Here is a 26,929-nt window from a genome sequence, read left to right as displayed (position 1 = left end):
TTCTCATTCCCCAATTCATGGGGTCTTCATGGACAGCGAAAATTTCCAACAAGTTGAAAACACTTTCACATAAGTAAGCATTTTGCAAAAAGACTGTGAATGAGAATTAGAAAATTTAAACTTTTTTTTCCTCTAATAAAATTGTGTGGTGTGGTCATGCCAGACCAAGGTATAATATATTTCCTTTTCTTAGATTTTTCTTTATGTAATGCTCACTTCCTAATTTGGGGTCCATTCAATTGTCTCTTTTAGGAACACAGGTTTTTAAAAAGCATTGTTATACACTCTAATTTTGGGGGAAAGGAAATGTATGGTGTTAGTTATCTACTTAGAAATATTTCTATATTACTCCTCAGGAGATTAACAATGGCATTTTATTTTTTTACTATATCTTTCAGGTAAGACTGGTATCCAGTATTCACTACACACTACAGTAAAATTGACTATTTGTACAATCTGATGATGGTTTATTTGGAAGGCAGATTTTCAAGTGCTAGTACTAGTTGGCCACCATTCTCACAGTGATTCAAGATGTATCACTAGGTATGGTTGTGGTTTCCTTGGGTTAGATACAGAGGCTTTACTTACCTACCTCCTAGGAAATGGAAAAACAATCAGTATATGAAAAGTGCTTTGAGAAGCTCTGAGACTTAAATAGAAGCCAGGCAAGAAATACATCATTGGGTGCTATGTTCTCCTGTAGGCTAGGTTACAGAAAACTGAAACTGAGGCCACTGATGTGAAAAAGAAAATGTTAAAGAGATTTTTAAGAGGATCAACAGCACCTGAGCTCAATGAGATTCATGACCGGTCTGTTTACCTGCTGCCTCCTCCTGTGGCATTGTGGGAGTTCTTCGGGGCCCCTGTGGCCCACTGTTCTTGTCACTGCTGTTTTCCTCCAGGCTGCCTGCTGGCTCCTGGGTTTTCATCAGCTGACTCAAAAGAACTGCCAACATATTCTGCATGTCAGCTGGTGTGCTTGAAGCTTCAGAGCTTGTCTGTTCTGCTGAAGGCTGGACCACTAGGGCAGGAGGTGCCTCCTTCAAAGACTCTTCTGGGGCCAAGGGCTCTGAGTCCTGCTGCTGGGAAGTGGCTTCAGTTAGGGCACTGATGGATTGGTTCAGGGCCTCCAGCTGCTGCTGCATCTCTGGGTTGGAGTGAATGTTAAGCAGCTGAGCCATTTGAGGGATGCTCAGGTCAGTTTGGCTCTGCAGCAGATTCAGTAACACTGCCAATTCACTTTGATTCAACTGCTGTGTGATGTCACCGAGGCCTGTGGACAGACAGTGGAGCCAATATAAGAGGATGAGGCAGGTTAAGGACCTCTGGCTTCTTCAACTGGCAACGGCAACTTAACAATATTCAAAGCATGAAGTTTCATTTTGAATATCTCATTTTTCATGCCTCAAAGTCTCATGACAATTTGTTATTCTTTATATTTTCACTTCAAAATACAGGAACAAGCTAAAACATCTCTGTACTGTGAGTAAAACTGGTCTCATTTTATCTATATTCTTAGATCAGTGACTTATAAGCCTTATTGCACATCAGAATTACTAGGAGAGATTGTAAAATTCAGATGCTTCAGTTTCCACCCCCAGAGATCTGGCAATTGTTCAGGAGTATTTGCTTTTCAAGTTTCCCAGATGATCTGAATGTGCAGCCAGTGTTAAAAACCAATCTTATAGGTGGACAGGGAAAGGAAAGTGAGCCATGGAAAGAATACCTATAGTTCAGAAAAACTGATGGTACCACAGGACAACCACTTTATTATAACTGTTCACTATTACACAGTTTTGGATATATTTAGATCAAATAACCTTCCACAGAACTAACTACATTTAATAGCAATTGTGATTTAAATGATTAGACTCTAAGAAGGGCTTAGCAAATCTAACATGTTTTAAACAGGGTTTCAAATTACATGTTAGAAAACCATGGGTAGGGGGTGCCTGGGTGGTTCAGTTGGTTAAAGCCTCTGCCTTCGGCTCAGGTCATGATCCCAGGGTCCTGGGATCGAGCCCCACATCGGGCTCTCTGCTCAGCAGGGAGCCCGCTTCCCTTCCTCTCTCTTTGCCCACCTCTCTGCCTACTTGTGATCTCTGTCTGTCAAATAAATAAATAAAAAATCTTAAAAAAAAAAAGAAAACAAAACAAAACCATGGGTAAATGAACCTTAAATTTGGCCTATTTAATGATTTATACTATACATCTAGTTAAGATATAGCATTCCCTACAAATCAAAACCACAATGAGATATCACCTCACACCAGTCAGAATGGCTAAAATTAACAAGTCAGGAAATGACAGATGCTGGCGAGGATGCGGAGAAAGGGGAACCCTCCTACACTGTTGGTGGGAATGCAAGCTGGTGCAACCACTCTGGAAAACAGCATGGAGGTTCCTCAAAATGTTGAAAATAGAACTACCCTATGACCCAGCAATTGCACTGCTGGGTATTTACCCTAAAGATACAAACGTAGTGATCTGAAGGGGCACGTGCACCCGAATGTTTATAGCAGCAATGTCTACAATAGCCAAACTATGGAAAGAACCTAGATGTCCATCAACAGACGAATGGATAAAGAAGATGTGGTATATATACACAATGGAATACTATGCAGCCATCAAAAGAAATGAAATCTTGCCATTTGCGACGACGTGGATGGAACTAGAGGGTATCATGCTTAGCGAAATAAGTCAATCGGAGAAAGACAACTATCATATGATCTCCCTGATATGAGGGAGAGGAGATGCAACATGGGGGGTTAAGGGGGTAGGAGAAGAGTAAATGAAACAAGATGGGATTGGGAGGGAGACAAACCATAAGTGACTCTTAATCTCACAAAACAAACTGGGGGTTGATGGGGGGAGGGGGGTTGGGAGAGGGGGGGTGGGGTTATGGACATTGGAGAGGGTATGTGCTATGGTGAGTGCTGTGAAGTGTGTAAACCTGGCGATTCACAGACCTGTACCCCTGGGGATAAAAATATATGTTTATAAAAAATAAAAAAAATAAAAAAAAAAAGATATAGCATTCCCACTTTCTCGAAAGGAAAATAGTCTACTGTAGACTTTCTAGACCACATGTACAAAACTTGGTTTAGCTCCTTCTCCTCATAATGAGGTCACTTCTTTATTAATGCTTCAGTGGCTAAAAACTAAAACACACACGCACGCATGCATTCTTGCACTTGACCATCAAAACCTGCCCTAATGTCCTTAAAGCACAAAAACTCCATCCTAGAACTGACCTATTGCATCCCCAGTCCCAGGCTCCACCTTGCCAGGAGCAGGCTGAGGTGGTGCTGGGCTGCTATTCTTCACAGGCTCAGCACTTGTCCCTGAGGTAGTTTCTTTCCGAGAGGCTTTGGAAGGAGGTGGCTCTTCTATCACAACACCACTCTGTCGCTGTCGTCGCCGTTTCTTACTCCATAATTCATGGCAATCCTGCCAGTGGGGGAGGCTGCAAAAAGAGAAAGCAAAGGGGAAATGTGTGTGGGACTGCAACAGTGAGAGAATGGAGGAACAAGAGATTAAAATGTGAAGGCAAAGAGCAGAAGGAAATGAAAAGAATAACATAAATAAAAGTAACTAGAAATATTAGTAGCACTGTAAAAGGGATCATGGCACATGGTAGGTAGTCTAAGGAAATAAAAGTCCAAAAGCCCAAGAAACCTCTAGAGTGAGAAATGAAGAGGCGCCTGGGTGGCTCAGTGGGTTAAGCCTCTGCCTTTGGCTCAGGTCATGATCTCAGGGTCCTGGGATCGAGCCTCTCAGCGGGGAGCGGGGAGCCTCCTTCTACCCCCCCCCGCCTACCTCTCTGCCTACTTGTGATCTCTGTCTGTCAAATAAATAAAATATTAAAAAAAAAAAGACACATTTACAGTGAGAAATGAGGGTCTTGCTAACATCAGTGACATACCTACTATATAAATGCCCACATTCCAAATAGTTAAGTCTTATAACTATTCTCGCTTTACATAACAAGAATAAAAGAGAACTTTATTGGTCAAGTTTCAATTGGGAATAAACAGGACAGAGATGACCAGCTTGTTAGTATCTACAAAAAAGTCCAGGCAAGGTGGTGGACCACTAAAGTACAGTATTATTAAATCACCTTTGTGAAAAATCAATTTATGTTTTATTTGATCTGTGAGGACCAAAAAACGGGTTCTTTTCTTCTTTCTACCCAATGAATTTCCATGGCTCGATATTTTGTGGGGTTTATTAGTAAAATTTAATATACATTTCCAGATTTCCTTATATTTGATTATGCAAATCTTATTACAATAAAGATTACCAGAGTCAAAATCTCCCTATAAGAGCTCCCAAATTTCAGTAAAAAGTTTATGTATTTCAATCCACATTCAATGTATCAAAATTCTAGTGCAGTAAATAAAAATGAATAAATATGGACATTTCTTTCAAACAAGTAGATTTATAGTTACTACCCACTCAGTCTTTAAATACTGTGTATTTTGGGGCACCTGGGTGGCTCAGTCATTAAGCATCTGCCTTTGGCTCAGGTCATGATATCAGGGGTTCTGGAATACAACCGTGCGTCAGGCTCCCCATTCTGTGGGAAGCCAGCTTCTCCCTCTCCCACTCCCCCTGCTTGTGTTCCCTCTCTCACTGTGTGTCTCTCTGTCAAATAAACAAAATCTTTTGTAAATAAATAAATAAATAAATAATGTATCTCTTTAAGACAGTTTCTTTATGTAAGAAAAAAATACCCAAGGACTCTGACATGAAAGCTGTAACACTGTCAATGAAAAATTCAAAGATATAAGACTTTTTATCTGCCAAATGTGAAACATGAGTATAGAACCTTAGAAGATCCTACAGAATATAGAAAATACAGAAGATTCTGCTGAGAGAGACACACATTCAAACACTCTATTTTCAACATCAAAATTCGGGTTATATGACCTGACAGTGATGCAAACTATTTAAAATTAGGATTGTCTTTCCAAATATGGGATATACATGGTCACCAGACATTGGAGATTCAAGCAAATGAAAAAGGTAAGAGCAAAAACTAGAAGAATATTTTCAAAGAAGTTGTACAAGGCAAAACGGGGGGATTCAAGGACAAAAGACAGCTCGAGTCAAATTAGAACAAATATAACTAAATCTATTCTTTATTTAAAAAGAAAACATAGAGCAATAAAACAAACCTCTTATCAATCATAATATTCAAGGGTACCTCTCCATTCTGGACTTAGTCATTTGGAGTTCCTTCTAAAAACCTATTGTTTTGAGTTTCTCATCTCCTGAGGCTTAATGAGAGATTTGGGGTCTCTACTTGGCCAGCAGCACTTACTCTGGAGGATCCATTTTGCTGAGCTCAACATCTTTAAGGAAGTCACTCTGTAAAGTCTGTTCAGCTGTGCAACGTTTGCTAGGATCTAGTGTTAGCATGTGGTCCAGTAAATCAAGTGCTGCTGAAGGAATGCTGTGGAAAGAACAAATTCAAAATGATCCCAGAGTTCTTAAACCTGTAACCTTTTGTCAAAGGTCTCTGAATTTCCAGCTCCATGTATAACTGTGGAAAGGAGCTAGAAGCTGGCTAAACAAGCAAGCAGATTTGCTCCCACACAGGATTCATGCAATGCTGTAATACAGGTAGAAAACATGAAGCCAGCAGTTCCATTCTCTTTTTTATTGTGGGAAGATCAAAAGGACCATGAGAAAACTTACATATTGTTCACAACAAAATGATTTTCTATCACCTAAAGCCTTCAGGGGCACCTGGCTGACTTAGTTGGAAGAGCATGCAACTCTTGATCTTGGGGTCATGAGTACCAGCCCCACGTTGGGTGTAGAGAACACTTAAATAAAATCAAAACTTAAAAAAAAAAAAAAAAAAAAAAAGTAGGGCACTGGGTGGCTCAGTTGGTTAGGCAACTGCCTTTGGCTTAGGTCATGATCTCAAGGTCCTGGGATCGAGTCCTACATCAGGCTCCTTGCTCAGCGGGGAATCTGCTTCTCCCTCTCCCTCTGCCCAGCCCAGCTCTCTCTCTGCCCTACTCGTGCTCTCTCACTCCCTCTCTCTCAAATAAATAAATAAAATCTAAATAAATGAATGAATAAATAGATAAAGTAGGGGCGCCTGCATGGCTCAGATGGTTAAGTGTCTGCCTTTGGCTCAGGTCGTTATCTCCAGCTCTTGGGACTGAGCCCCATGTCAGGCTGCTCTCCCCCTGCTGTCTGTCTCTCTCTCTCTGAATCTCTCTCAAATCAATAAATAAAAAAATAAAAAATAAAATAAAGCCTCCGTAAGAGAAAATTACAACAGCACTATGGTAAAATTCATATACTGTTCAAAGATAAAATGTTTTCCTGTGGTGTGCTGCCATAAAAACTTGACAACATTAACTCCCTATGCCAGGAGAAAGTCAAGTCTAAACACCAGCTAAACACAGAAACCAGATGTACATTTTGCCAAACTTACAAAGAGAATTCTTCTCGTAGACGCCTTCTATATTGTTTCTTCGGTTTCATGGTATTGAAGTAGGGCAGCTTGATAACATCAGGCCACACAGCTGGACAAGGGCTACCACAGAGTCGACTGAAACAAAGCAAAAAGCCAGAACAAGAAGTGAGTGAGTCAGCACTGTGAATTCTGGAGATTAAAGAAGCAGAAATTATTACCTCCTGAAGTCTGGGGGAATCTTGGCTTATTAAATTAGAGGGCATGCAGAAAGATAAAACCTGACCTCACTGCTTTAAGAACAGAAGGAATAGGAAACAACTGGTTACAAGACAGTGAAGAGAAAATCTGGCAAAAGAATCCAAAATTAACCATACACTTGGCTTTGTAAAACATTTTTTTAAACCTCCATAAAGATTTTCATTATCAATTTTGTTCTGTTCAGATAGTATTAATTTCAAAGTGATAAGCTGATCCTATAATATCCCTATAGGGAAAACTGGCAGAAGAGAGGCTAAGAAATTTTGATAGAAAACTGAATTTAATGCTTAATAAATAATGAGTTATATGCTACCTTTATCTGTTTACATGCTTTATCACTTACTAAATTCTGAGCTTTTTGAGGGCAAGGACTTATCTTATATATTTCTAAATCCTAAAGTTTAACAGAGAAAGGAATTTGTTATAGAACAGGCACAGTAATTGTTTGCTAAATTAATCTGATCTTAATCTAACCTAGGAATGAAACAGCCACATTGAAAATGGCATGCTTTAATATGAAGAATTAAAAAAAAAATGCAAAGATCTAAAAAGTCTAAAAAGGGGGAACCTAAGAGGTAACAAATTTAGTAAGACCTAAAAAAGGGGATTACAACTTCTTTACATCTACAGCCCATGACAAAATACGTGGTGAATCTAAGAAACTTACTTGGACATAAGAAGCATAAACTTACTTAGTAGAATGAACAAAAAATATTAGAAATTAGAAAATAAGATCACCTATCACACCTGGGCACCCAGAGCACATGCACAGCTGTACCTGATCAGCTCCAGCTGAGCCAGTTCCAGATTGGCTTGAAAAATAGGCTTCTTTGTGAACAATTCCCCAAGGATGCATCTAGAAAGAGTAAAACTGAGAGGTCAAGAGAGATATCCCTGGAGCCTAACCTGTGTCTCAATAGACTTTTGTAGTCTATCTGGCTGCATCTGATATACCATGTTGTAAATAAGCTCCAAACTGCAGTGTCTTGAGTTTTGTAAAAGAAAATATTTCTTGAAATGAGAATAGATAGTATAAAGAATTTATATTTGCCAGGAGATCAAATTTTTGCCACCTATAAAGTCTATAAGCAGAGAAAATGAACAGAATCCTTTTCTACCAATTCCATTGTAAATTAAGGAAGTAAAGACTAAAAAAACTCATACTTCAATTTTACAAGGATGCTCAGCAGTTCCCATAAAGAAATTAGCTTTTCCATTCATTTGTTCTATAGAATATGCAATATACTATTGCCCTCTTATTGTCATCAGATATAAGTTTCAACAGGACTTTCAAACACATTATGCTTAAATGTCTTTCCCATTTTGAAAATGTCTTCCAAAATAATACTGAAATACTTACAAAGTCCCCAGATATGTCTCCACAAATTACTTAATTACAAAAGGAAAACTAGTAACTATTTAACGGGGAAAAAGACAACACCTTAATTAAGTGTCCAAAATTAGTATCACCAATAAGAGCGAAAAAGGGTTTACATAAATACAAACATGGTAACTTAACACTTATGGAATATTCCAGCCAAAACTTTATAATCTGAATTTATATAGTAGCTAGAGCTAGTGTGACCTTCAAAAATGTAAATGTCATGAAAGACAAAGGCTAATGACTGTTCCAGAGTAAAGACTGAGATCTAGCGGTGCCTGGGTGGCTCAGCCAGTTGGGTGTCTGCCTTCGGCTCAGGTCCTGAGCCTGAGATGGAGCCCCACATCAGGATCTCTGCTCAGCAGGGAACCTGCTTCTCTCTCTCCCTGCTGCTCTGCCTACCTGTGATTTCTCTTTCTCTGTGTCAAATAAATAAAATCTTAAAAACAAAACAAAACAAAAAACCCCCCAAAATGTGAATGTCACGCAAGACAAAGGCTAAGGACTGTTCCAGAGTAAAGAATGAGAACTAGAGGTGCCTTCGTGGCACAGTTAGCATCTGACTCTTGGTTTCAGCTCAGGATCCTAGGATCCAGCCCTGCATTGGGCTCCGTACGCTTACCATGGGATCTGCTTGAGATTCTCTCTATTCCCACTCATGCACTCTCTCGCCAAGATAAATAAATCTTTAAAAAGTTAAAAAAAAAAAAAAAAAAAAAAAAAAGGAGAGAACTAAATGTAATACACGATACTGGATTAAATCCTCTATGAGGTGAGGTATTGTTTCTAGCATATTATTAGTATACTAAAAAAATAAGAACATGGAATGTAAGCTATATGACTTAAAAGATAGTGTATCATGGTTAAGTTTCCTGAATTTGATAATGGTACTGTGATTATACATGAGAATATCTTTGTTCTTAAGAAATGTACATGAAGGGCGACTAGATGGTTATTATATGTGCTGCCGAAGTGAGCACAAGGGCGACTAGGTGGTTAAACATCTGCCTTCAACTCAGGTCATGATCCCAGGGTCCTGGGATTAAGTCCCACACTGAGCTCTCTGCTCAGCGGGGAGTCTAATTCTCCCTCTCCCTCTGCCTCCAGCTCCCCCTGCTTATACTCTCTCTCTGTCAAATAAATGAATAAAATCTTTAAAAGAATGTACATTAGGGGTGCCTGGGTGGCTCAGTGGGTTAAAGCCTCTGCCTTTGGCTCGGGTCATGATCCCAGGGTCCTGGGATGGAGCCCCGAGTCAGGCTCTCTGCTCAGTGGGAAGCCTGCTTCCCCCCACCTCTCTCTCTGCCTGCCTCTCTGCCTAATTGTGATCTCTGTCAAATAAATAAAGAAAATCTTAAAAAAAAAAAAAAAAGAATGTACATTAAACAGTAAGAAGGGGAAGAGTATGATATATACAACTACTTTTGGACAGTTCTGGAAAAAAGATGGGGTGTGCATACACGAATATAAAAGCAAATGTGGCAAGATGTTAACAATTAGTGAATCTAACATGAAAAATCTCAAAATAATTATGCTGAGTAAAAGATACAGAGGGAAAAAGAACATATACTGCATGATTCCATTTACATAAAATTCTAGAAATGGAAATCAATCTACAGTGATAGAAAGAATAGGTGTTGCCTAGGAATGGGATAGTCCCGACAGGAAAGAGAGATTACAAAGGAACAGAGGGAAACTTTTAGAAGTCATCATTATCTTGGTTGTGGTGATGGTTTCACTGGTGTATATGTCAAAACTTAAACTGTACATTTTAAACACACGCAGTTTATTATATACTTCAAAAGGTTAAAAAATTTTAGTGAATATGGATGAAGGCTATACTAAAGTTCTTTGTACTTTTCTAGGAACTTTTTTGTACATATGAAATTATATAAAAATTAATCTAGTTAAGTTTTCTTTCAGTGTTACATTAGTTTCAGGTGTACAATATAGTAATTCAACATGTTCATACATCCAGTGCTCATCACAAGTGAACTCCTTCATTTCCATCACCTATTTAACCTATCATCCCTATCAATATAAATTCAAAACAAATGAAAAAAAAAAGCCATGAATACTCTACATTTTTGTATTCCTAAAATTTTTTTTTGAAAAGTGGGAAAACAAAGAAAATGAATAAAAAAATCTCTTCTCTGGCCTGTGTTTTGAAATCACATTTACAAATACAAAAGCAGTATTTATCGTTTCACTCTGAATTCTTTAGCTTAACTAAATTTGAGAAGCAAAACAAATCTAGTTTTCAAAATTATTAGCACCTTTCTATTAGCATTTGTTAACCTCAAATGACAAATTCTTTTTTTTTAAGATTTTATTTATTTGCCAGAGAGAGCAAGTGAGACAGTGTAATGGCAGAAGCAGAGGGAGTGGCAGGCAGAGGGAGAAGCAGGCTCCCCACTGAGCAGGGAGCCCGATGTGGGACTCCATCCCAGGACCCTGGGATCATGACCTCAGCCAAAGGCAAATGCTTAACTGACTGAGCCACACAGGTGTCCCTCAAATGACAAATTCTTACTTTATATTCACTCAAACCTTATCCAGAAATTAGAAAAGTAAATGCAGGGGTGCCTGGGTGGCTAAGTCAGTTAAGCATCCAACTCTAGATTTCGGCTTGGGTCATGATCTCAGGGTCCTGGGATTGATCCTCACGTCAAACTCCACACTCAGCAGAGTCTGCTTGAGTTTTTCTCCTTACGCCCCTCCCTCTACTTTCTCTTTCTAAAATAATAAATCTTTAAAAATATAAAAAAGTAAAATTTAACTCTATTTCCAACATTTACCACTAAATCAAATTCCAAATAGTGTTGTCACAACTGGTAACATAGGGAAGAAAAAAAAGAAACCCAGGTGGTTTTCAGAATCTAGGCATAATTTGTTGTACTAGTTTTTCTAGTTTCTCCTTCACAGAGATATCCACGGATTACTGAAGTAGTAAGCTCACATCTAGCAAATTCTTAATTTAGTGAAGTTACTGGGCTTTAAAGTCTAATCTATAATTTTAATTTCCTTGTGTTTTGTTTTCTTTTATTTCAGTTTCTAGGTCTTTGGTGGGGAAGACATTATTATGTAATCAACACTCTGCTACTACACTGAGGTGGCAGGCTGCTCACTGAAATAATACCAACGGAGCTATGAACTTTCCCTGTGTATCTTAATGGGGCGTTAACTTTAGAGCCTAGTTGTGACAATTTAAATGCTAATACTGTTAAAGCAAATAGTCCAGAACACAAACACACCCAGCTTGAGTTAGTAAAATTTAACTAAAGCTTCATTGGAGTTGGGTAGGCTACCATAGAGATTATGCTCTCCTGATCTATCACCCTTTTGAATTTTGAAATAAAATCCCTGCAGTGCTCCTTTTAAAGACTGACATCAATACAGGAGGGAATGAATGGGAAAAAAAGGATATGCTCCACTTGCAAGTATCTATGTCAGAACCCTGAGATACAGAGGTCAAGGACAGAATGTATATGCATAAATCATACAGTATCAAAAACAATTAACTAACTTCCAGGACACCCAGGTGTCTCAGTTGGTGAAGTGTCTGCTTTTGGCTCAGGTCATGATCTCAGGTTCCTGGGATCAAGCCCCGCATTGGGGTCCCTGCTCAGTGGTGACTCTGCTTCTCTCTCTCCTTCTGTCTCTCCCCTTGCTCGTGTGCTTTCTCTCTCTCTCTCTCTCCCTCACTCAAATAAATAAAATCTTAAAAACATAAAATGATCTCACAACCCTGAGATCATGATCTGAGCAGAAACCAAGAGTCGGCTGTTGGGGTGCTTGGGTGGCTCAGGTGGTTAGGCATCTGTGTATCTTCCTACAGTAAAAGAAAAACAAAACCCAACAACTATAATTGCTACCTCCTAGGGCCGGCATTTACATAAGTGTCAGGAAGAAGTATATAGGTGCTTGGTCAGTGGTGGCTGGGGTGGAACAGCTGGTGAGGCCATTTAGGTAAGGGGGGAATTGTGTGTGTGTTGGGAGGCTTAAACACTACAGTGACATATAATGAAATCACCCAAAGGGTCTGGGTTCAAATGTGAGCTCTATAATTCCACCGCCAGGAGACCCAGGGCAAGCTCTCTTAAGCCTAAAGTCCAGGTTCCCTATCTGTGTATAGAATGGGTCATGTCTGGGCGCCTGGGTGGCTTAGTTTAGTGTCTGCCTTTGGCTCAGGTCATGATCCCAGGGTCCTGGGACTGAGCCCGGTGTCCTGCTCCCTGCTTGACAGGGAGCCTGCTTCTCCCTCTCCTTCTGCCATTCCCCCTGCTTGTGTGTGCTCTCACTCTCTCCATCAAATGAATAAATAAAGTCTTAAAAAAAAAGTCAGATGCTTAACTCACTGAGCCATCTAGGTAACCCCAAAATGTCTACGTTCCTAACACAAATTGTGGTCTCTAAATATCATTTTCCCAAAAGGAATTAAGACTCTTGAGAGGGGCACCTGGGTGGCTCAGTGGGTTAAAGCCTCTGCCTTCAGCTCAGGTCATGATCCCAGGGTCCTGGGATCGAGCCCCACATCGGGCTCTCTGCTCAGCAGGGAGCCTGCTTCCTCCTCTCTCTGCCTGCCTCTCTGCCTACTTGTGATCTCTGTCTGTCAAATAAATAAATAAAATCTTTAAAAAAAAAAAAAAAGACTCTTGAGAGAATGGCTGATTCCAGGTATGGGGCGTGAAATGAAAAGGACGAGCTTGGAACCAGAAAACAAGCAAGGCTATTTATCAAGTGCTCGGAGTGTTGGAAGGACCCACTAAACTTCTGCAGGCCAAAGACTAGAAAATGTAAATAGGAATAAGATGATAATCATAAGTTTAAAACACATTAAAAAATTGGGGCACCTGGGTGGCTCAGTCAGTTGAGCATCTGACTCTTGATTTTGGCTCAGGTCATGGTCTTAGGGTCGTGGGATCAAGCCCTACATTAGGCTCTGCAAGCCACCCAGGTGCCCTCCTCATTATCTTTTTAAAACTGGTAAATAAAATGAAAGAATTAAAGCTTTATCTCTCTCTACTTTTTCTATAGGATTTGTACCCAGGGTTAGTAAAATAGATGTTCTCTTTATTCCAGGAAGGAATAATATAATTACAATATCACCATCACAAAACAATAAAAAATGAATGAGTGACAGTGAATCATTAATAACTGATAACACTTCAAAAAAAGAGATAACTGTATATTGTATAAAGTGGGGCGTGTGTGTGTGTGTGTGTGTGTGTGTGTAAATCTGCCCTGTTACGAATGAATATTTTAGCATATATTGTTTAGAACTGCCTCTATAATCTGATAATAAAAAGCACACTAATTTGTAGTGGATTATTTTATTGCTTTTAAATTCTCTACAGATAATGTATCCAGTTATTGTCTGTACTCTGGGCAGAGGTTCCCAATGCCTCCTACCCCCAACTTTGATGTATTATTGGCTATAATTACACAAAACCACCTGTAAAGTAGTTTCAGGGTCAGTGGGTGATTGGTAATCAAACTTGAATTCACCTACAATTTACAGGAAATAAAGAGGGACAGAGACCACGCTAAAGTAACAACAAAAAACACAGTGAGGATGTAATCAGCAAAATCCAGACTGTGGGAAACTCTGTAAGACAAATGATCCAGTTTCTTCTAACAAAATTGTAAGATGCGGAGGCTCCTCCAAGAGATGGAGGAAGAAGCTATAATTAAAAGACGTGAGGGGCGCCTGGGTGGCTCAGTGGGTTAAAGCCTCTGCCTTTGGCTCAGGTCGTGATCTCAGGGTCCTGGGATCAAGCCCCACATCGGGCTCTCTGCTCAGCAGGGAGCCTGCTTCCCCTTCTCTCTCTGCCTGCCTCTCTGCCAACTTGTGATCTCTGTCAAATAAATAAATAAAATCTTAAAAAAAAAAAAAAAAAGATCTGAGATGGGGGCGCCTGGGTGGCTCAGTGGGTTAAGCCTCTGCCTTCAGCTCAGGTCCTGATCTTAGAGTCCTGGAATCGAACCCCACATTGGGCTCTCTGATCAGCAGGGAGCCTGCTTCCCCCTCTCTCTCTGCCTGCCTCTCTGCCTACTTGTGATCTCTGTCCAATAAATAAATAAAATTTTTTAAAAAATAAATAAATAAAATCTTTAAAAAAAAATGACCTGAAACAATTAATTGTAATCTATGGACCTTAACTGAATGTATTTGGATCTTAATTCAAACTCAGTTAAAAAGAAAGAAAAAGACATTTGGGGAAATGTTTTTTTAAAAAAAGTATGTCTCTGTTATTAGGAAATACTCAACAGGGGTGCCTGGGTGGCTCAGTGGGTTAAGCCTCTGCCTTCGGCTCAGGTCATGATCTAAGGGTCCTGGGATCTAATCCCACATTGAGCTCTATGCGTGGTGGGGAGCCTGCTTCCCCCTCTTTGCCTACTTGTGATCTCTTTCTCTGTCAAATAAATAAATAAAATCTTTTAAAAAAAGGAAATATTCAACAGATTTCTCTGAATTCTGGCTAAAAGTTTATCCCCATCCTTTCAAGCTTAAAAAAAGTTACAAAAAGCCATTGTAGAGAGAAAACAGGTACAAGTTCAACATGTAAATTACAACCAAAAGAGAAAGCACAGACTTACCCACAGCTCCAAACATCAATGGCCGGTGTATAGCGCTCCTCTCCCAGCAGAAGTTCTGGAGGTCGGTACCACAAAGTGATGACTTTGTTTGTGTAAGGGCGACTGAAATGTAAAAACAACCATGACATAAGTTTACAATGGGTTCTGATGGGAAAAAAAAAAAAAAAAAAAAACTTGTACAAGTAAATGCAAATAGAACTTGAAAAGGGGATTGTCAAAATAGCTCCATAACAATCTAATAGTTCAAAAGTGAACTGGACAGAAGGTAGGAGATGAAAAAGTAACTTGCATTCCAATTTGGGTTGATTTATTTCAGTCTAAGGCTGATTCAAGAATTTAGACAGAAATGACACATTTAGAAAATTAGGAAACTCTGAAAATTATTGCAACTTGCAGAATACTAGAATATCCAAGAATAAAAAGGATTCTTTTTCACACAGGTAATTCTGAGGAATGCCTCACCTCTCTTCAGAGTTATAGAGCCGTGCAAGTCCAAAATCTGCTAGTTTGATTTGCCCACTGTAAAAGGAAAAAAAAAATCATTTTTATAAAAGTAACAATAGCAGCCTCCTCATTATACCTAAACAGTAAGGCATGAATTTAGGAGTTAAAGGAATTACAATAACGAAATTTTAACCTATGTTCTCTTAGTCCTGTTTTTAATGGTCGGTCACTCTTCCAGATTAAGCCTCTTTTGACTACTTTGGTTTACAAAGCCTTATGGCTTTCTTTTTTGAGTACTACTATGTTTTTGGATTTGACCCTTAAATAAATATTTCTTTTATTTCTTGGCAAATAAGTCACTAAAACCTGCTAGATTAAATGTTTATTATTGGGGAAAAACGTAATGAACTGTTCTAGATTAAGAGAGATTTAAGAGGCCTAACAACCAAATCCAGTTTATAAACTTTGATCTGATTTGAACAGACCAGCTATCTAAAGGACATTTTAACGTAAGTGAAAAAAACATAAAATATGAACTGAGTGTTAGAAGATAATCAGTAATAATCTTCTGGAGCATTTAGGGTCAGACATAATGATGTCTGTAATTTACTTTAAAATAATTCAAGCAGAAAACTTGAAAGGAAGCAAATATAGTAAAATACTAACTGTACATGTTAATTACTATATTAATGTCTCAATTTTTCCTTGTAATTTATTTTTTCATAATAAAAAGTAAACCACAATAATACCATGGCTATAGATTTTTTCAGAGAACATGACTTTGAACTGAGCACACAATTTTATGATGAATGAGGCCCCTTTTACCAACATATTGCCATCACTTCCTATACCATAAAAATATACAACTATAATCTTAGATGGGTTCTCAAAAACTTTAATATGAAATAAGAATCACTTGGAAACCTTATTAAAGGTTTCCTGGGCTTCATTCCCAGAGATGCAATTCAGAAGATCTGGCTCATTTTTCTTTTCTTTTTTTTTTTTTTAAAGTAGGCTCCACACCTGGCACAGAGCCCAACATGGGGCTTAATCTCATTACTAAAATCAAGACCTAAGCTAATATCAAGAGTCAGACCCTTAGGGGTGCCTGGGTGCCTCAGTGGGTTAAGCATCTGTCTTTGACTCAGATCATGATCTCAGGGTCCTGGGATCAAGTCCCACATCAGGCTCCCTGCTCAGCACGGAGAGCCTGCTTTTCCTTGTCCCTCTGCTGCTCCCCTTGCTTGTGCTCTCTCACTCTCTCGCTCTGTCAAATAAATACAAAAATCTTAAAAAAAAAAAAAAAAAGAATTTTATTTAAAAAAGAGAAAGAAAAAGTTGTAGCCATTCAGGTACCCCTGAACTTGCATTTCTTTCTTTTTTTTTTTTTTTTTTAAAGATTTTATTTATTTATTTGGCAGAGAGAGAGAGAGAGATCACAGGTAGGTAGAGAGGCAGGCAGAGGGAGAGGGGGGAAGCGGGTTCCCTGCTGAGCAGAGAGCCCTATGGGGCTCAATCCCAGGATCCTGAGATCATGACCTGAGCCAAAGGCAGAGGCTTAACCCACTGAACCCTCCAGGCGCCCCCCAACTTGCATTTCTAAGAAGCCCACAGAAGATAATGCCAATGCTGCTGGTCTGAGAACCACTTTTTTTTTTTTTTTTTTTAAAGAGTCTATCTATTCATTTGAGACAGAGAGAGTGAGTGCACAAGCAGGGGGAGTTCCAGGCAGTAGGAGGAGGAGAACCAGACTTCCTGCCCAGCAGAGAGCCCAATACGGGGATCCTAGGACCCAGGGATCAAGACCCGAGCTGAATGCAGAACTTAACCAACTGAGCCAGCCAGGTATCCCCGAGAACCACACTTTTGAGAACCATGCCCTTAAAGGGATCACACATAAGTTTCACTCTCCTAAGCATTCTGTCCTTGACAGTGATGTCAAGTAATACTTTAATAAACTATAACATAAAATGTCAGAAAACTTTTTAAACTATTAACTATTCTGGATTAATCATATTTATCTAAATTTTTCACATTTACTGCTTGTGTAACTTCTTGGGTAATGAAAAGCCAGTTCACTCTTTTTAAGGTACTAGGGATAGCTGAGATCAGATAGAAAAGTGAAACCGTAGGAAAAAAAAAAAAAGGCTATGCTAGGTACCCCTCAAATTATAAGCAATGGGACAAAATATTAAAACAAAGTAATTTGGGGCACCTGGTGGCTCAGTTCATTAAGTGTCTACCTTCAGCTCAGGTCATAATCTCAGGGTCCAGGGACTGAGCCCCACATCGGGCTCCCACTCATCGGAGAGTCTGCTTCTTCCTCCCCCTTTCTCCTCCCCTATGCTCATGTTCTCTCTCTCAAATAAATAAATAAAATCTTAAATAAATAAATAAATACATACATACAAAGTAACTACTGGCTATACAATTTTAAATTAAACCAACCCGGGACACCTGGGTGGCTCACTTGGTTAAGCAGCTGCCTTCAGCTCAGGTAGTGATCCCAGCTTCCTGGGATTGGGTCCCATATCGGGCTCCTTGCTTGGCAGGGAGCCTGCAACCTCTGCCTCTGCCTGCCACTCTGTCTGCCTGTGCTCACTCTCTCTGACAAATAAATAAAATCTTTAAGGAAAAAAAAAAAAATTAAACCAACCCTTATCATTCCTAGTAAAGATCACTGGGCACCTTATTCACCTGCCTGCCCCAAACATCATGTCATTTTTAAGTTAAATTTACAAGCAAATTCAAAGAAAAGCAAAAGGAAAAGGACTAGCTGACTTGAGCCCTATAATGAGACATAAAGAGTTCCTCAAATTTCTCAGCATCCTCACTCTTAGAACCCGAGATGATCCAGGCCTGAAAGCACATAGGACTAAAAGTTAAAATGGCAAGAGATACATAGTTACGGAAAGCTAGGCTAGACCTAAACATCACCAAGCACCTAGAGTATTTTGTAATCTACCCTCTTATCTCCAGTAAATGACCTCCTTCATTAAAAAGAGAAGTCTTCGTAGGACATCTGGGTGGCCCAGTCAGTAAAGTATCTGCCTTTAGCTCAGGTCAAGATCCCAGGGTTCTGGGATCTGGCTCCGCAACCGGCAGCAAGCCTGCTTCTCTCTCTCCTCCCCATTCAGGCTCTCTTGCTATCTCTGTCTCTCTCTCAAATAAATAAATAAAGTCTTAAAATTAAAAAAAAAAAAAAAAAAAAAAGGAAATTAAAAAAAAAAACAACAGAAATCATCAGGTGGGAGCTACTTGACATCCTTTTACCCATATAACCTTAATTGCATCTATAACTTTCCTTTTGGAGGGCCTGGGTGGCTCAGTTAAGTGCACACCCTTGGCTCAGGTGGTGAATTCGGGGTCCTGGGATCAAGCCCAGAGTTGGAGCTCAGCGGGGAGTCAGCTTCTCCCTCTCTCTCCCTCTGTGTTCTCTCTCAAATAAATAAATAAAATCTTTAAAATATACACATATATAGGGGTGCCTGGGTGGCTCAGTGGGTTAAGCCTCTGCCTTTGGCCTGGGTCATGATCTCAGGGTCCTGGGATGGAGGCCCGCAGCAGGCTCTCTGCTCAGCAGGGAGCCTGTTTCCCCCTCTCTCTCTGCCTGCTGCTCTGCCTACTTGTGATCTCTCTCTCTAAAATCTTAAAAAAAAAAAGAGGCTTTATTAAAAAAAATATATATATACATATATAACCTTTCTTCTTTCAATTACAGAAAAAGTTCAAGGATAATCAATACCTATAATTGTGGCCACTACAACCTGTGACCTTGAGTCCATCTCCTCTAGAACTTTGATCCTTTAAATTATTTTTGTTCTTTTTTTTAATTAATTAATTTTTTGTTCTTTCTTGAATCTTCAATTTCTCCCTACTGATTTTCTTTTCCCTTAGTATTTAAATATGCTCAAACCTCTGTATCCTTAAAAAATAGAAAGTAGGGGGGCGCCTGGGTGGCTCAGCGGGTTAAAGCCTCTGCCTTCGGCTCAGGTCATGATCCCAGGGTCCTGGGATCGAGCCCCACATCGGGCTCTCTGCTTGGCAGGGAGCCTGCTTCCTCCTCTCTCTCTGCCTGCCTCTCTGCCTACTGGTCATCTCTGTCAAATAAATAAAATCTTAAAAAAAAAAAAAAAAAAAAGAAAGTAGGGCGCCTAGGTGGCTCAGTCATTAAGCGTCTGCCTTCAGCTCAGGTCATGATCCCAGGGTCCTGGGACGGAGGCCCACACCAGGTTCCCTACTCAGCAAGAAGCCTGCTTCTCCCTTGCCTTCTCCCCCGCTTGTGTTCCCTCTCTCACTCTGTCAAATAAATGCATGTGAACTTTTAAATAAATAAATAAATAAATAAATAAATAGTAAAACACCTACCATCACCTTCCCATTAACTGTGCTACCCACCAACTTACCACACAGTGTCAATGCTGACCTTTTAATTTTCAGATTCCTTCTCTGGTTTTATCATCTGGCTGCATCACCTGATATATATGACCATCCCTTCTTAAACCTTTTTTTTTTTTTTTAAAGATTTATTTATTTGACACAGAGAGAGAGAGTGAGAGTAAGTGTGACGGGGAGCAAAGGGAGAGAATCTCAACCAGACTCTGCACTGAGTGCCACTGGAGCGAGACACTGGGCTCCATCTCAGGATCCTGAAATCCTGACGTGAGCCAAAACCAAGAGTCAGATGCTCAACCAACTAAGTCACCCAGGTGCTCCTAAACCTGCCTATTTTAGGTTCATGATATTTCCTCATTTTCCCTGTATCTTTCTGACCATTCCCTTGGGTTCCATCTTCTGACACTTTTTCTCTGCTGTAACTCCTAAACTATACTGCTAGTCTGGAACTTCAATGTGACCATATGTCTATGAGATATCACTACCCTGGATATGCAACAGCCATATCCAAAAGGGATTTACTCTTCACTCACCTGTCCTGCTTTTCCTTTTACATTACCTATATTGATCATTATGCCACCCATCTAGTTATTTTCTTAAGTCAGAAATCTGTGAGTTCTATTAAAGTACTCTCATTCATTTTCTACCACTCATTTACTCACCAAAGTCTATTGATCTACAAAGTTGATCCTGTCCATCTCTATTAGAAAGGCCTTGGTTAGCTGAAACACTGACAATTTCTTATCATATTCTTAATATGTCTCCCTGCCTCTAGTCTACACCATATTAGAATGACCATTTAGTGATTTTTCTAAAAGAGAAGACTAATTGTGTCTCTCCACCACCTAAAATGACTTGGTCTCATTTATATTTGTGTAAGGAAGATATAATGAACATCATGGAGCCCAGCTCTGCTTTCCTCCCTCTCTCATCAACTGCCTTCACTTCCTTGTCCAGGTGAGGGCTCCTTATCATTTTCTCCAGGTCATCTCACCCCAAATTCTCTACGTAAACAGAGCCAAATGGGCAAGAGCAAAGGCTGAATGGATCAGATTAGATCACAAGACTCCTGCATCCTGCTTAGCAACCTGAAGAGGAAGTTCAGTTTAGTCTAGAATCTCATCAGCTTCCTGAATATGGGAAGACAGGGAGGGGGCCTGACCTAACAGAAAGGTCACCAAACAGGACTGCAGTTTATTCCCTGACCTGAAACATCCCCCTTAGAGAAGCAAAAGGAACCAAGACAAGTATATGCTATAGTCCAGAATGCTGCAAGGTGATAGCCATCATTAAGTTCTTGAAGCAATATTACTATGGATGTAGATTAACCAAATCCAGCTCTAATGAAAATTGTGGGTACAGAGATACTGACAGGATAATCTTTTACCATCATGTTTTGTCTCACAAAGTATTTTAAGTATGACAATATATAATAATTATATATATCATAGAAAATAATTTAAAATAATGCATTAACTGTATAATTTTAAAATACAAATTAACTGGATAATTTATTTTTTGAGAGCATGAACAAGCAAGCAGGGAGAAGGCCAGAGGGAGAGAATCTCAAGCTGACTCCAACCTGAGCACAGAGCTGGATACAGGGCTCGATCTCACCACCCTGAGATCATGACCTGAGCTGAAATCAAGAGTTGGATCCTCAACTGACTGAAACACCCAGGCGCTCCTAAGTGTATAATTTAAAAATAAAAAACAAACCAAACCAGCACCACTCAATGGTTTTCCTCTACAGACAGTGTAAGTTCCTTAGCAAGATATACAAGATCCTTAAATTGGCTCCTCGCAACTATCCAGCTTCATCTCATCATTATGTGCTTCACTCTTCTTGCTCTAGTAATATTTACCTATTTACATTTTCCCCAAATACTACACGTTAATTTTCTTATTTATGTGATTTGCCCATGTAATTTCTTTTACTTAGAAATTTAACCCTCTGTTGTATGTCTTTCTGATAAATTCCTATTTACTCATCAAAATTGCATCTTCCCAGATGCTCCCAGATTCAAGGAAAAAAAAAAAAAAAGTAGGGATGGGTGGGGCTTAGGGGCACTTGGCTGGCTCAGCGGGTAGAGATGCAACTCTTGATCTTGGGGTTGAGACATTACTTAATTAGACATCACATGTGTGTGTGTGGGTAGGAGTCTTAATAAATATTTACTGGATTGAGTGATTTATTTGTTAGCTCCCCTATTAAACTCTAAGCTTTCTAGGGACCAACTATCCCATGTGGGACCTCCAGTGCTAAAACTAGGACAGGCTAAATTGGTGGAGCATGTAACTTAATCCTGGGGTCCTGGGTTTGAGCCTCACATTGGGTGCTGAGGTTACTTAAAAATAAAAAATCTGGGGTGCCTGCGTGGCTTAGTAATTGAGCGGCTGCTTTCGGCTCAGGTCGTGATCCCAGGGTCCTGGAATTGAGTCCCATATCGGGCTCCCGGCTCAGCAGGAAGCCTGCTTCTCCCTCTCCCACTCCTCCTGCTTGTGTTCCCCCTCTCGGTGTGTCTCTGTCAAATAAATAGATGAAATCTTAAAAAAATAAAAAATAAATCTTGGGATGCCTGGATGGCTCAGAGGGTTAAGCCTCTGTCTTCAGCTCAAGTCATGGTTTCAGGGTCCTGGGATCAAACCCCGCATCAGGCTCTCTGCTCAGCAGGGAGCCTGCTTCCCGTCTCTGCCTGCTGTGCTGCCTTGTGATCTCTCTCTCTGTGTCAAATAAACAAATAAAATCTTTCTAAAAAAATTTTTTTAAAATAAATAAATAAATAATCTTTAGGGGCACCTGGGTGGCTCAGTCAGTTAAGTACAAGACTCTTGATTTCAGCTCACAGCCTGATCTCAGTGTGTGAGATTAAACCCGTATTGGGCTCAGTGCTGGGAATGGAGCCTGCTTAAGATTCTCTCTCTGCCCCTCCCTCTTCCTGGTTGCCTGCTCTCTTAAAAACAAAACAAAACAAAACAAAAAAAAAACAAACTTAAAATAAATAAGTAGAACCAGGACAGTGCCTGGGCAACTCTGTGTAGTTGGTTATATCACTCCACAAAGATAGAGAAATAAGTCATAATCATTCTATAACTCTATACAGATAGTAGTATTTGTTAAATATAACTGAACGGAAATGTATTTAAAAAATGGGTGAATCAGACAAAGATGGCTATAAACAGTCCAGTTACCTAAAGAACCAAACACTGGTATAACTTCAATAGTATCAGACTTGGGAATAAGTGCTTGGCAGAAAGGTCAACCACCAGCTACACCTGTGTTTACTCCGAAATTTGATAACGGAGAAAGTCTCAAAAACAGCTATAAGAGCAGGCACATTTCTCCCCACTTAAACAAGAGAGAATTTCACTGAGAACTCAACATGTGTTTTAATTTGCCAAGAACCACAATAATATTTACTAACTATGGCAAAAAGCTCTCTGAATATTCCTGTAGGATGTGAGTGATTTCATAAAACGTTTGCAATTAAAAAACCTTTACAATCCTACCTTTGTTAATTCCTTACCAACAACAAGTCTCATGACTCTGCTCCTAAGAATAACCCTATCGTAAGATGTTCCTATAGTACAATCATCAGATGTATGTAAATGCAAAAAACTGCATCATTGGGTCTACCTGTAACCCCAACTAACCAGCTGGGTCAGAAGAGAGGGAGAAAATGGTTAACCTTATTTGGTTACTACATTACCTGTTGTTCAGCAAAATGTTAGAACACTTAATATCCCGATGCAGGAAATTCTTTTTGTGACAGTAATCCAATCCTTCCATTAGCTGTTTCATGAATGACTTGATATGGTCCTCAGAAAAATGTACCAAACCAGATTCTAGCAGTCCCATTAAGTCATGGTCCATATACTCAAATACAAGGTAAAAGGCACCTATATAAAAATGAAAAAGAAAATTAAAAACAATAGGAAAAGGACACTGAAATAACAAAGCCTCAAATTTTAATATAATTTTGGAGTGCACCATAAGGCTCTCTGAAACAACCACTTAATTTTATAAATGAAGAAACTCAGAGAACTTAAATAACTTGCCCTTTCTAATAACAAATAACAGAAATACTATTTTATTAATCTTCTGACTTTTAACCCAATGCTCTTTGATCTATTTACTTGAGGAGAACAACTGCCCTGATCAAGTTGATACTACTAGTCTTCTACGATCTAAGTCAGTTGGCAAATTACAGGCCTTAGGCCAAATCTAGGCTTCTGTTTGTCACTGTAAAATAAAGTTTTATTTGTTATAACTATGCCCATTTGTTACTATGCCAATATTGTCTATGGCTACTTCTGTTTAAGTCTTTACCTCAGTTATATTTAATAGAACTCACATAATATGTCAGGGATAGCACAGTATATACAGTATAAATTACTGGTGAAATTCATAATATTTAAGAACTGAGTGGTGCCTGGGTGGCTCAGTGGGTTAAAGCTTCTGCCTTCGGCTTAGGTCATGATCCCAGGGTCCTGGGATCAAGCCCTGCATCGGGCTATCAAGCTCCATATTGGCTATCGAGCCCTGCATCGGGCTTTCTGCTCAGGGAAGCCTACTTCCTCCTCTCTCTCTGCCTGCTTCTCTGCCTGCATGTGATCTCTGTCTGTCAAATAAATAAATAAAATCTTAAAAAAAAAAAAAAAAGAATTGAAAGAAAGGTGAACCTTCTAATTAAACTCCTTAAATTTAGAAGTAGATAAAAGGGGTGCCTGGGTGGCTCAGTTGGTTAAGCACTGCCTTTCGCTCAGGTCATGATCCTGGAATCCTGGGATCGAGTACCACATCGGGCTCCCAGCTCCATGGGGAGTCTGCTTCTCCCTCTGACCTTCTCCCCTCTCATACTCTCTCTCTCACTCTCTTTCTCAAATAAATAAAATCTGTATTAAAAAAAAAAAGTAGATAAAAGGATAAGTATGCTAAGAGAATTGTAAAAAATCTGAAATCCATGCTGTCTTTCCACTTTAGCAGGGTACATGACAAAGACAAATATTGTAACATAAGCAGTTTTAAACCTAGGTTAGACAATTATCTATCCAGTCTAAAATTCTGTCTCCTACCAGCGTAAGGGCAAGGATTCTTAATCTAGAGAGTAGGCTTCAAGGATTCTTTGAACTCCCTGAAAGAGTATGCAATATTTTAAACACATAATATGCAACATTTTGAACTTATTTTTTTAAAGTATGGATCCGTAAGATATTTAAAGAGGTCCATAACCCCCCAAAACTTAAGAAACACTGCATTAAAGGAATATCTTAGATTTAGTCAAGAGCTCATACAAACTAATAAGAAAAACACCCAAATGCAAAAGGTAAGTAGATACAGGACACAAAAGGACAACTCAAAGAAGAGACAATAAGTGAAGCTGATAAACATGGAAACATGTTTAACATGTTTAAGCTGATAAGCATGATAAACATGGAAAAGAACTCAGAAGTAACAGAAGGAATGTAATCCAAAATAATGACATGATACTCCACCTATCAAAATGACAATTTACTTTTTTTAATATATTTTATTTTTTGAAAGATTTTATTTATTCATTTGATAGAGGGAGAGAGCACAAGTAGGGGAGCAGCAGCAGAAGAGGGAAAAGCAGGCTCCCCGCTAAGCAGGGAGCCCAACGCAGGGCTCATGACCTGAGCCAAAGGCAGACGCTTAACTGACCAAGCCACCCAGGCACCTTTGAAATGACAATTTTTTAAAAAGATGTACTCAATCTTAGGGAGGATAAAGTGGAATGGGCACTCACAGGTGGGCATAAATAATTACTATCTTAAAAGCAATCTAATATTAAATCCATTCCGCCAAATAATTCTAAGAACCTATATTAATAAATCAAAACATAAAGATTTATGACCAAAAATATTCAATGCAGAACTATTACATTTTTTAAACTAGTAACTAATTGGGGCATCTGGCTGGCTCAGTCGCTAGAACATGTCACTCTTGACCTTGGTATCATGAGTTCAAGCCCCACACTGGGCATAGAGCTTGCTTAAAAAAAAGTAATAATAGCGCCAGGGTGGCTCAGTTAAGCATCTGACTCTTGATTTTGGCTCAGATCATGACCTCAGGGTCATGAGACTGAGCCCTGAGCTGGGCTCCATGCTCAGCAAGTCTGCTTGGCATAAAGAATCTCTCTGCCTCTCCCTCTATCTCTCCCACCACTCACGCAAATGTACTCTCTCACTAAAAATAAATCTGGGGGGTGGTGCCTGGGTGGCTCAGTGGGTTAAGCTTCTGCCTTCAGCTCAGATCATGATCTCAGGGTCCTGGGATCAAGCCCCGCGTAGAAGGCGGTCTCTGCTCAGCAGGAAACCTGCTTCCCTCTCTCTCCCTGCCTCTCTGCCTACTTGTGATCTCTCGCTCTGTCAAATAAATAAATAAAATCTTTTAAAAAATCAATCAATCAATCAATCTTGGGGCACCTGGGTGGCTCAGTCGGTTAAGCCTCTGCCTTCTGCTGAGGTCATGGTCTCAGGGTCCTGGGATCGAGCTCCTCTGCTCAGCAGGGAGTCTGCTTCCCCCTCTCTCTCTGCCTGCCTCTCTGCCTACTTGTGATTTTGCTGTCAAATAAATAAAATCTTAAAAAAATTAATAAACAAATAAATCTTTAAAAAATAATAATAAATTGGGGCGCCTGGGTGGCTCAGTGGGTTGGGGCCTCTGCCTTCGGTTCGGGTCATGATCTCGGGGTCCTGCAATCGAGCCCCACATCAGGCTCTCTGCTCAACAGGGAGCCTGCTTCCCCCCGCACCGCCTGCCTCTCTGCTACTTGTGATCTCTGTCTGTCAAATAAATAAATAAAGTCTTTAAAAAAATAAAAAATAGGGGCACCTGGGTGGCTCAGTGGGTTAAGCCGCTGCCTTCGGCTCGGGTCATGATCTCAGGGTCCTGGGATCGAGTCCCGCATCGGGCTCTCTGCTCAGCAGGGAGCCTGCTTCCCTCTCTCTCTCTCTCTCTCTCTCTGCCTGCCTCTCTGCCTACTTGTGATCTGTCCCTGTCAAATAAATAAATAAAATCTTTAAAAAAAAACAAAACTTTAAATAAAATAAAAAAAATAAAAAATAAAAAATAAAAATAAAAAATAAAAAATAATAATAAATAAAATAAATGGGCAACTAACTGCTCAAGAGAGACTGATGAAGTAAATGTAGATTCATCTAGCCTTATGCAGTCATTAAAGCACATTAATGACATGGGAAATGACTTACAACCAGTTACAAAACACTAAATATACTTTGATCTCAGTTATGCTAAAATAAATATAACATATTTAGAGTACTTAGAAAGAAATACATCAAAATGCTAATACTATAGTGGTTTTCTATGGATGGTGGTAGACTGGGATGGAGTGGGAGAGAAATGATTGCCATTTTCTTTTTCTTACCCT

General features: G+C 39.6%; 1 protein-coding gene across 12 annotated transcripts in view; it reads right to left on the bottom strand.

The window, feature by feature from the left end:
- LOC111151809 (cyclin dependent kinase 12) overlaps positions 1–26,929 on the bottom strand; it is an 80,317-nt gene that overhangs the window by 33,316 nt on the left and 20,072 nt on the right. For all 12 annotated transcript variants that reach the window (XR_002640876.1, XR_002640878.1, XR_002640879.1 and 9 more), the window contains exons 6-13: positions 23,228–23,417; positions 15,141–15,197; positions 14,679–14,780; positions 7,476–7,553; positions 6,458–6,574; positions 5,327–5,458; positions 3,255–3,466; positions 821–1,273 (exon numbers count right to left, since the gene is read on the bottom strand). Coding sequence is in view for 4 of the 12 variants with exons in the window: in XM_022510023.1 (XP_022365731.1) it covers positions 821–1,273; positions 3,255–3,466; positions 5,327–5,458; positions 6,458–6,574; positions 7,476–7,553; positions 14,679–14,780; positions 15,141–15,197; positions 23,228–23,417 (1,341 nt within the window). In the remaining 8 variants the exon portion in view is untranslated. The remainder of the gene's footprint in view (positions 1–820; positions 1,274–3,254; positions 3,467–5,326; positions 5,459–6,457; positions 6,575–7,475; positions 7,554–14,678; positions 14,781–15,140; positions 15,198–23,227; positions 23,418–26,929) is intronic.

This window comes from Enhydra lutris, unplaced genomic scaffold (genome assembly GCF_002288905.1).
Source record: "Enhydra lutris kenyoni isolate GAN:26980312 unplaced genomic scaffold, ASM228890v2 scaffoldscaffold26, whole genome shotgun sequence".
NCBI lineage: Eukaryota > Metazoa > Chordata > Mammalia > Carnivora > Mustelidae > Enhydra > Enhydra lutris.
The sequence above is the reverse complement of the archived record's forward strand: the minus strand, read 5'-3'. Positions and strand labels throughout refer to the sequence as shown.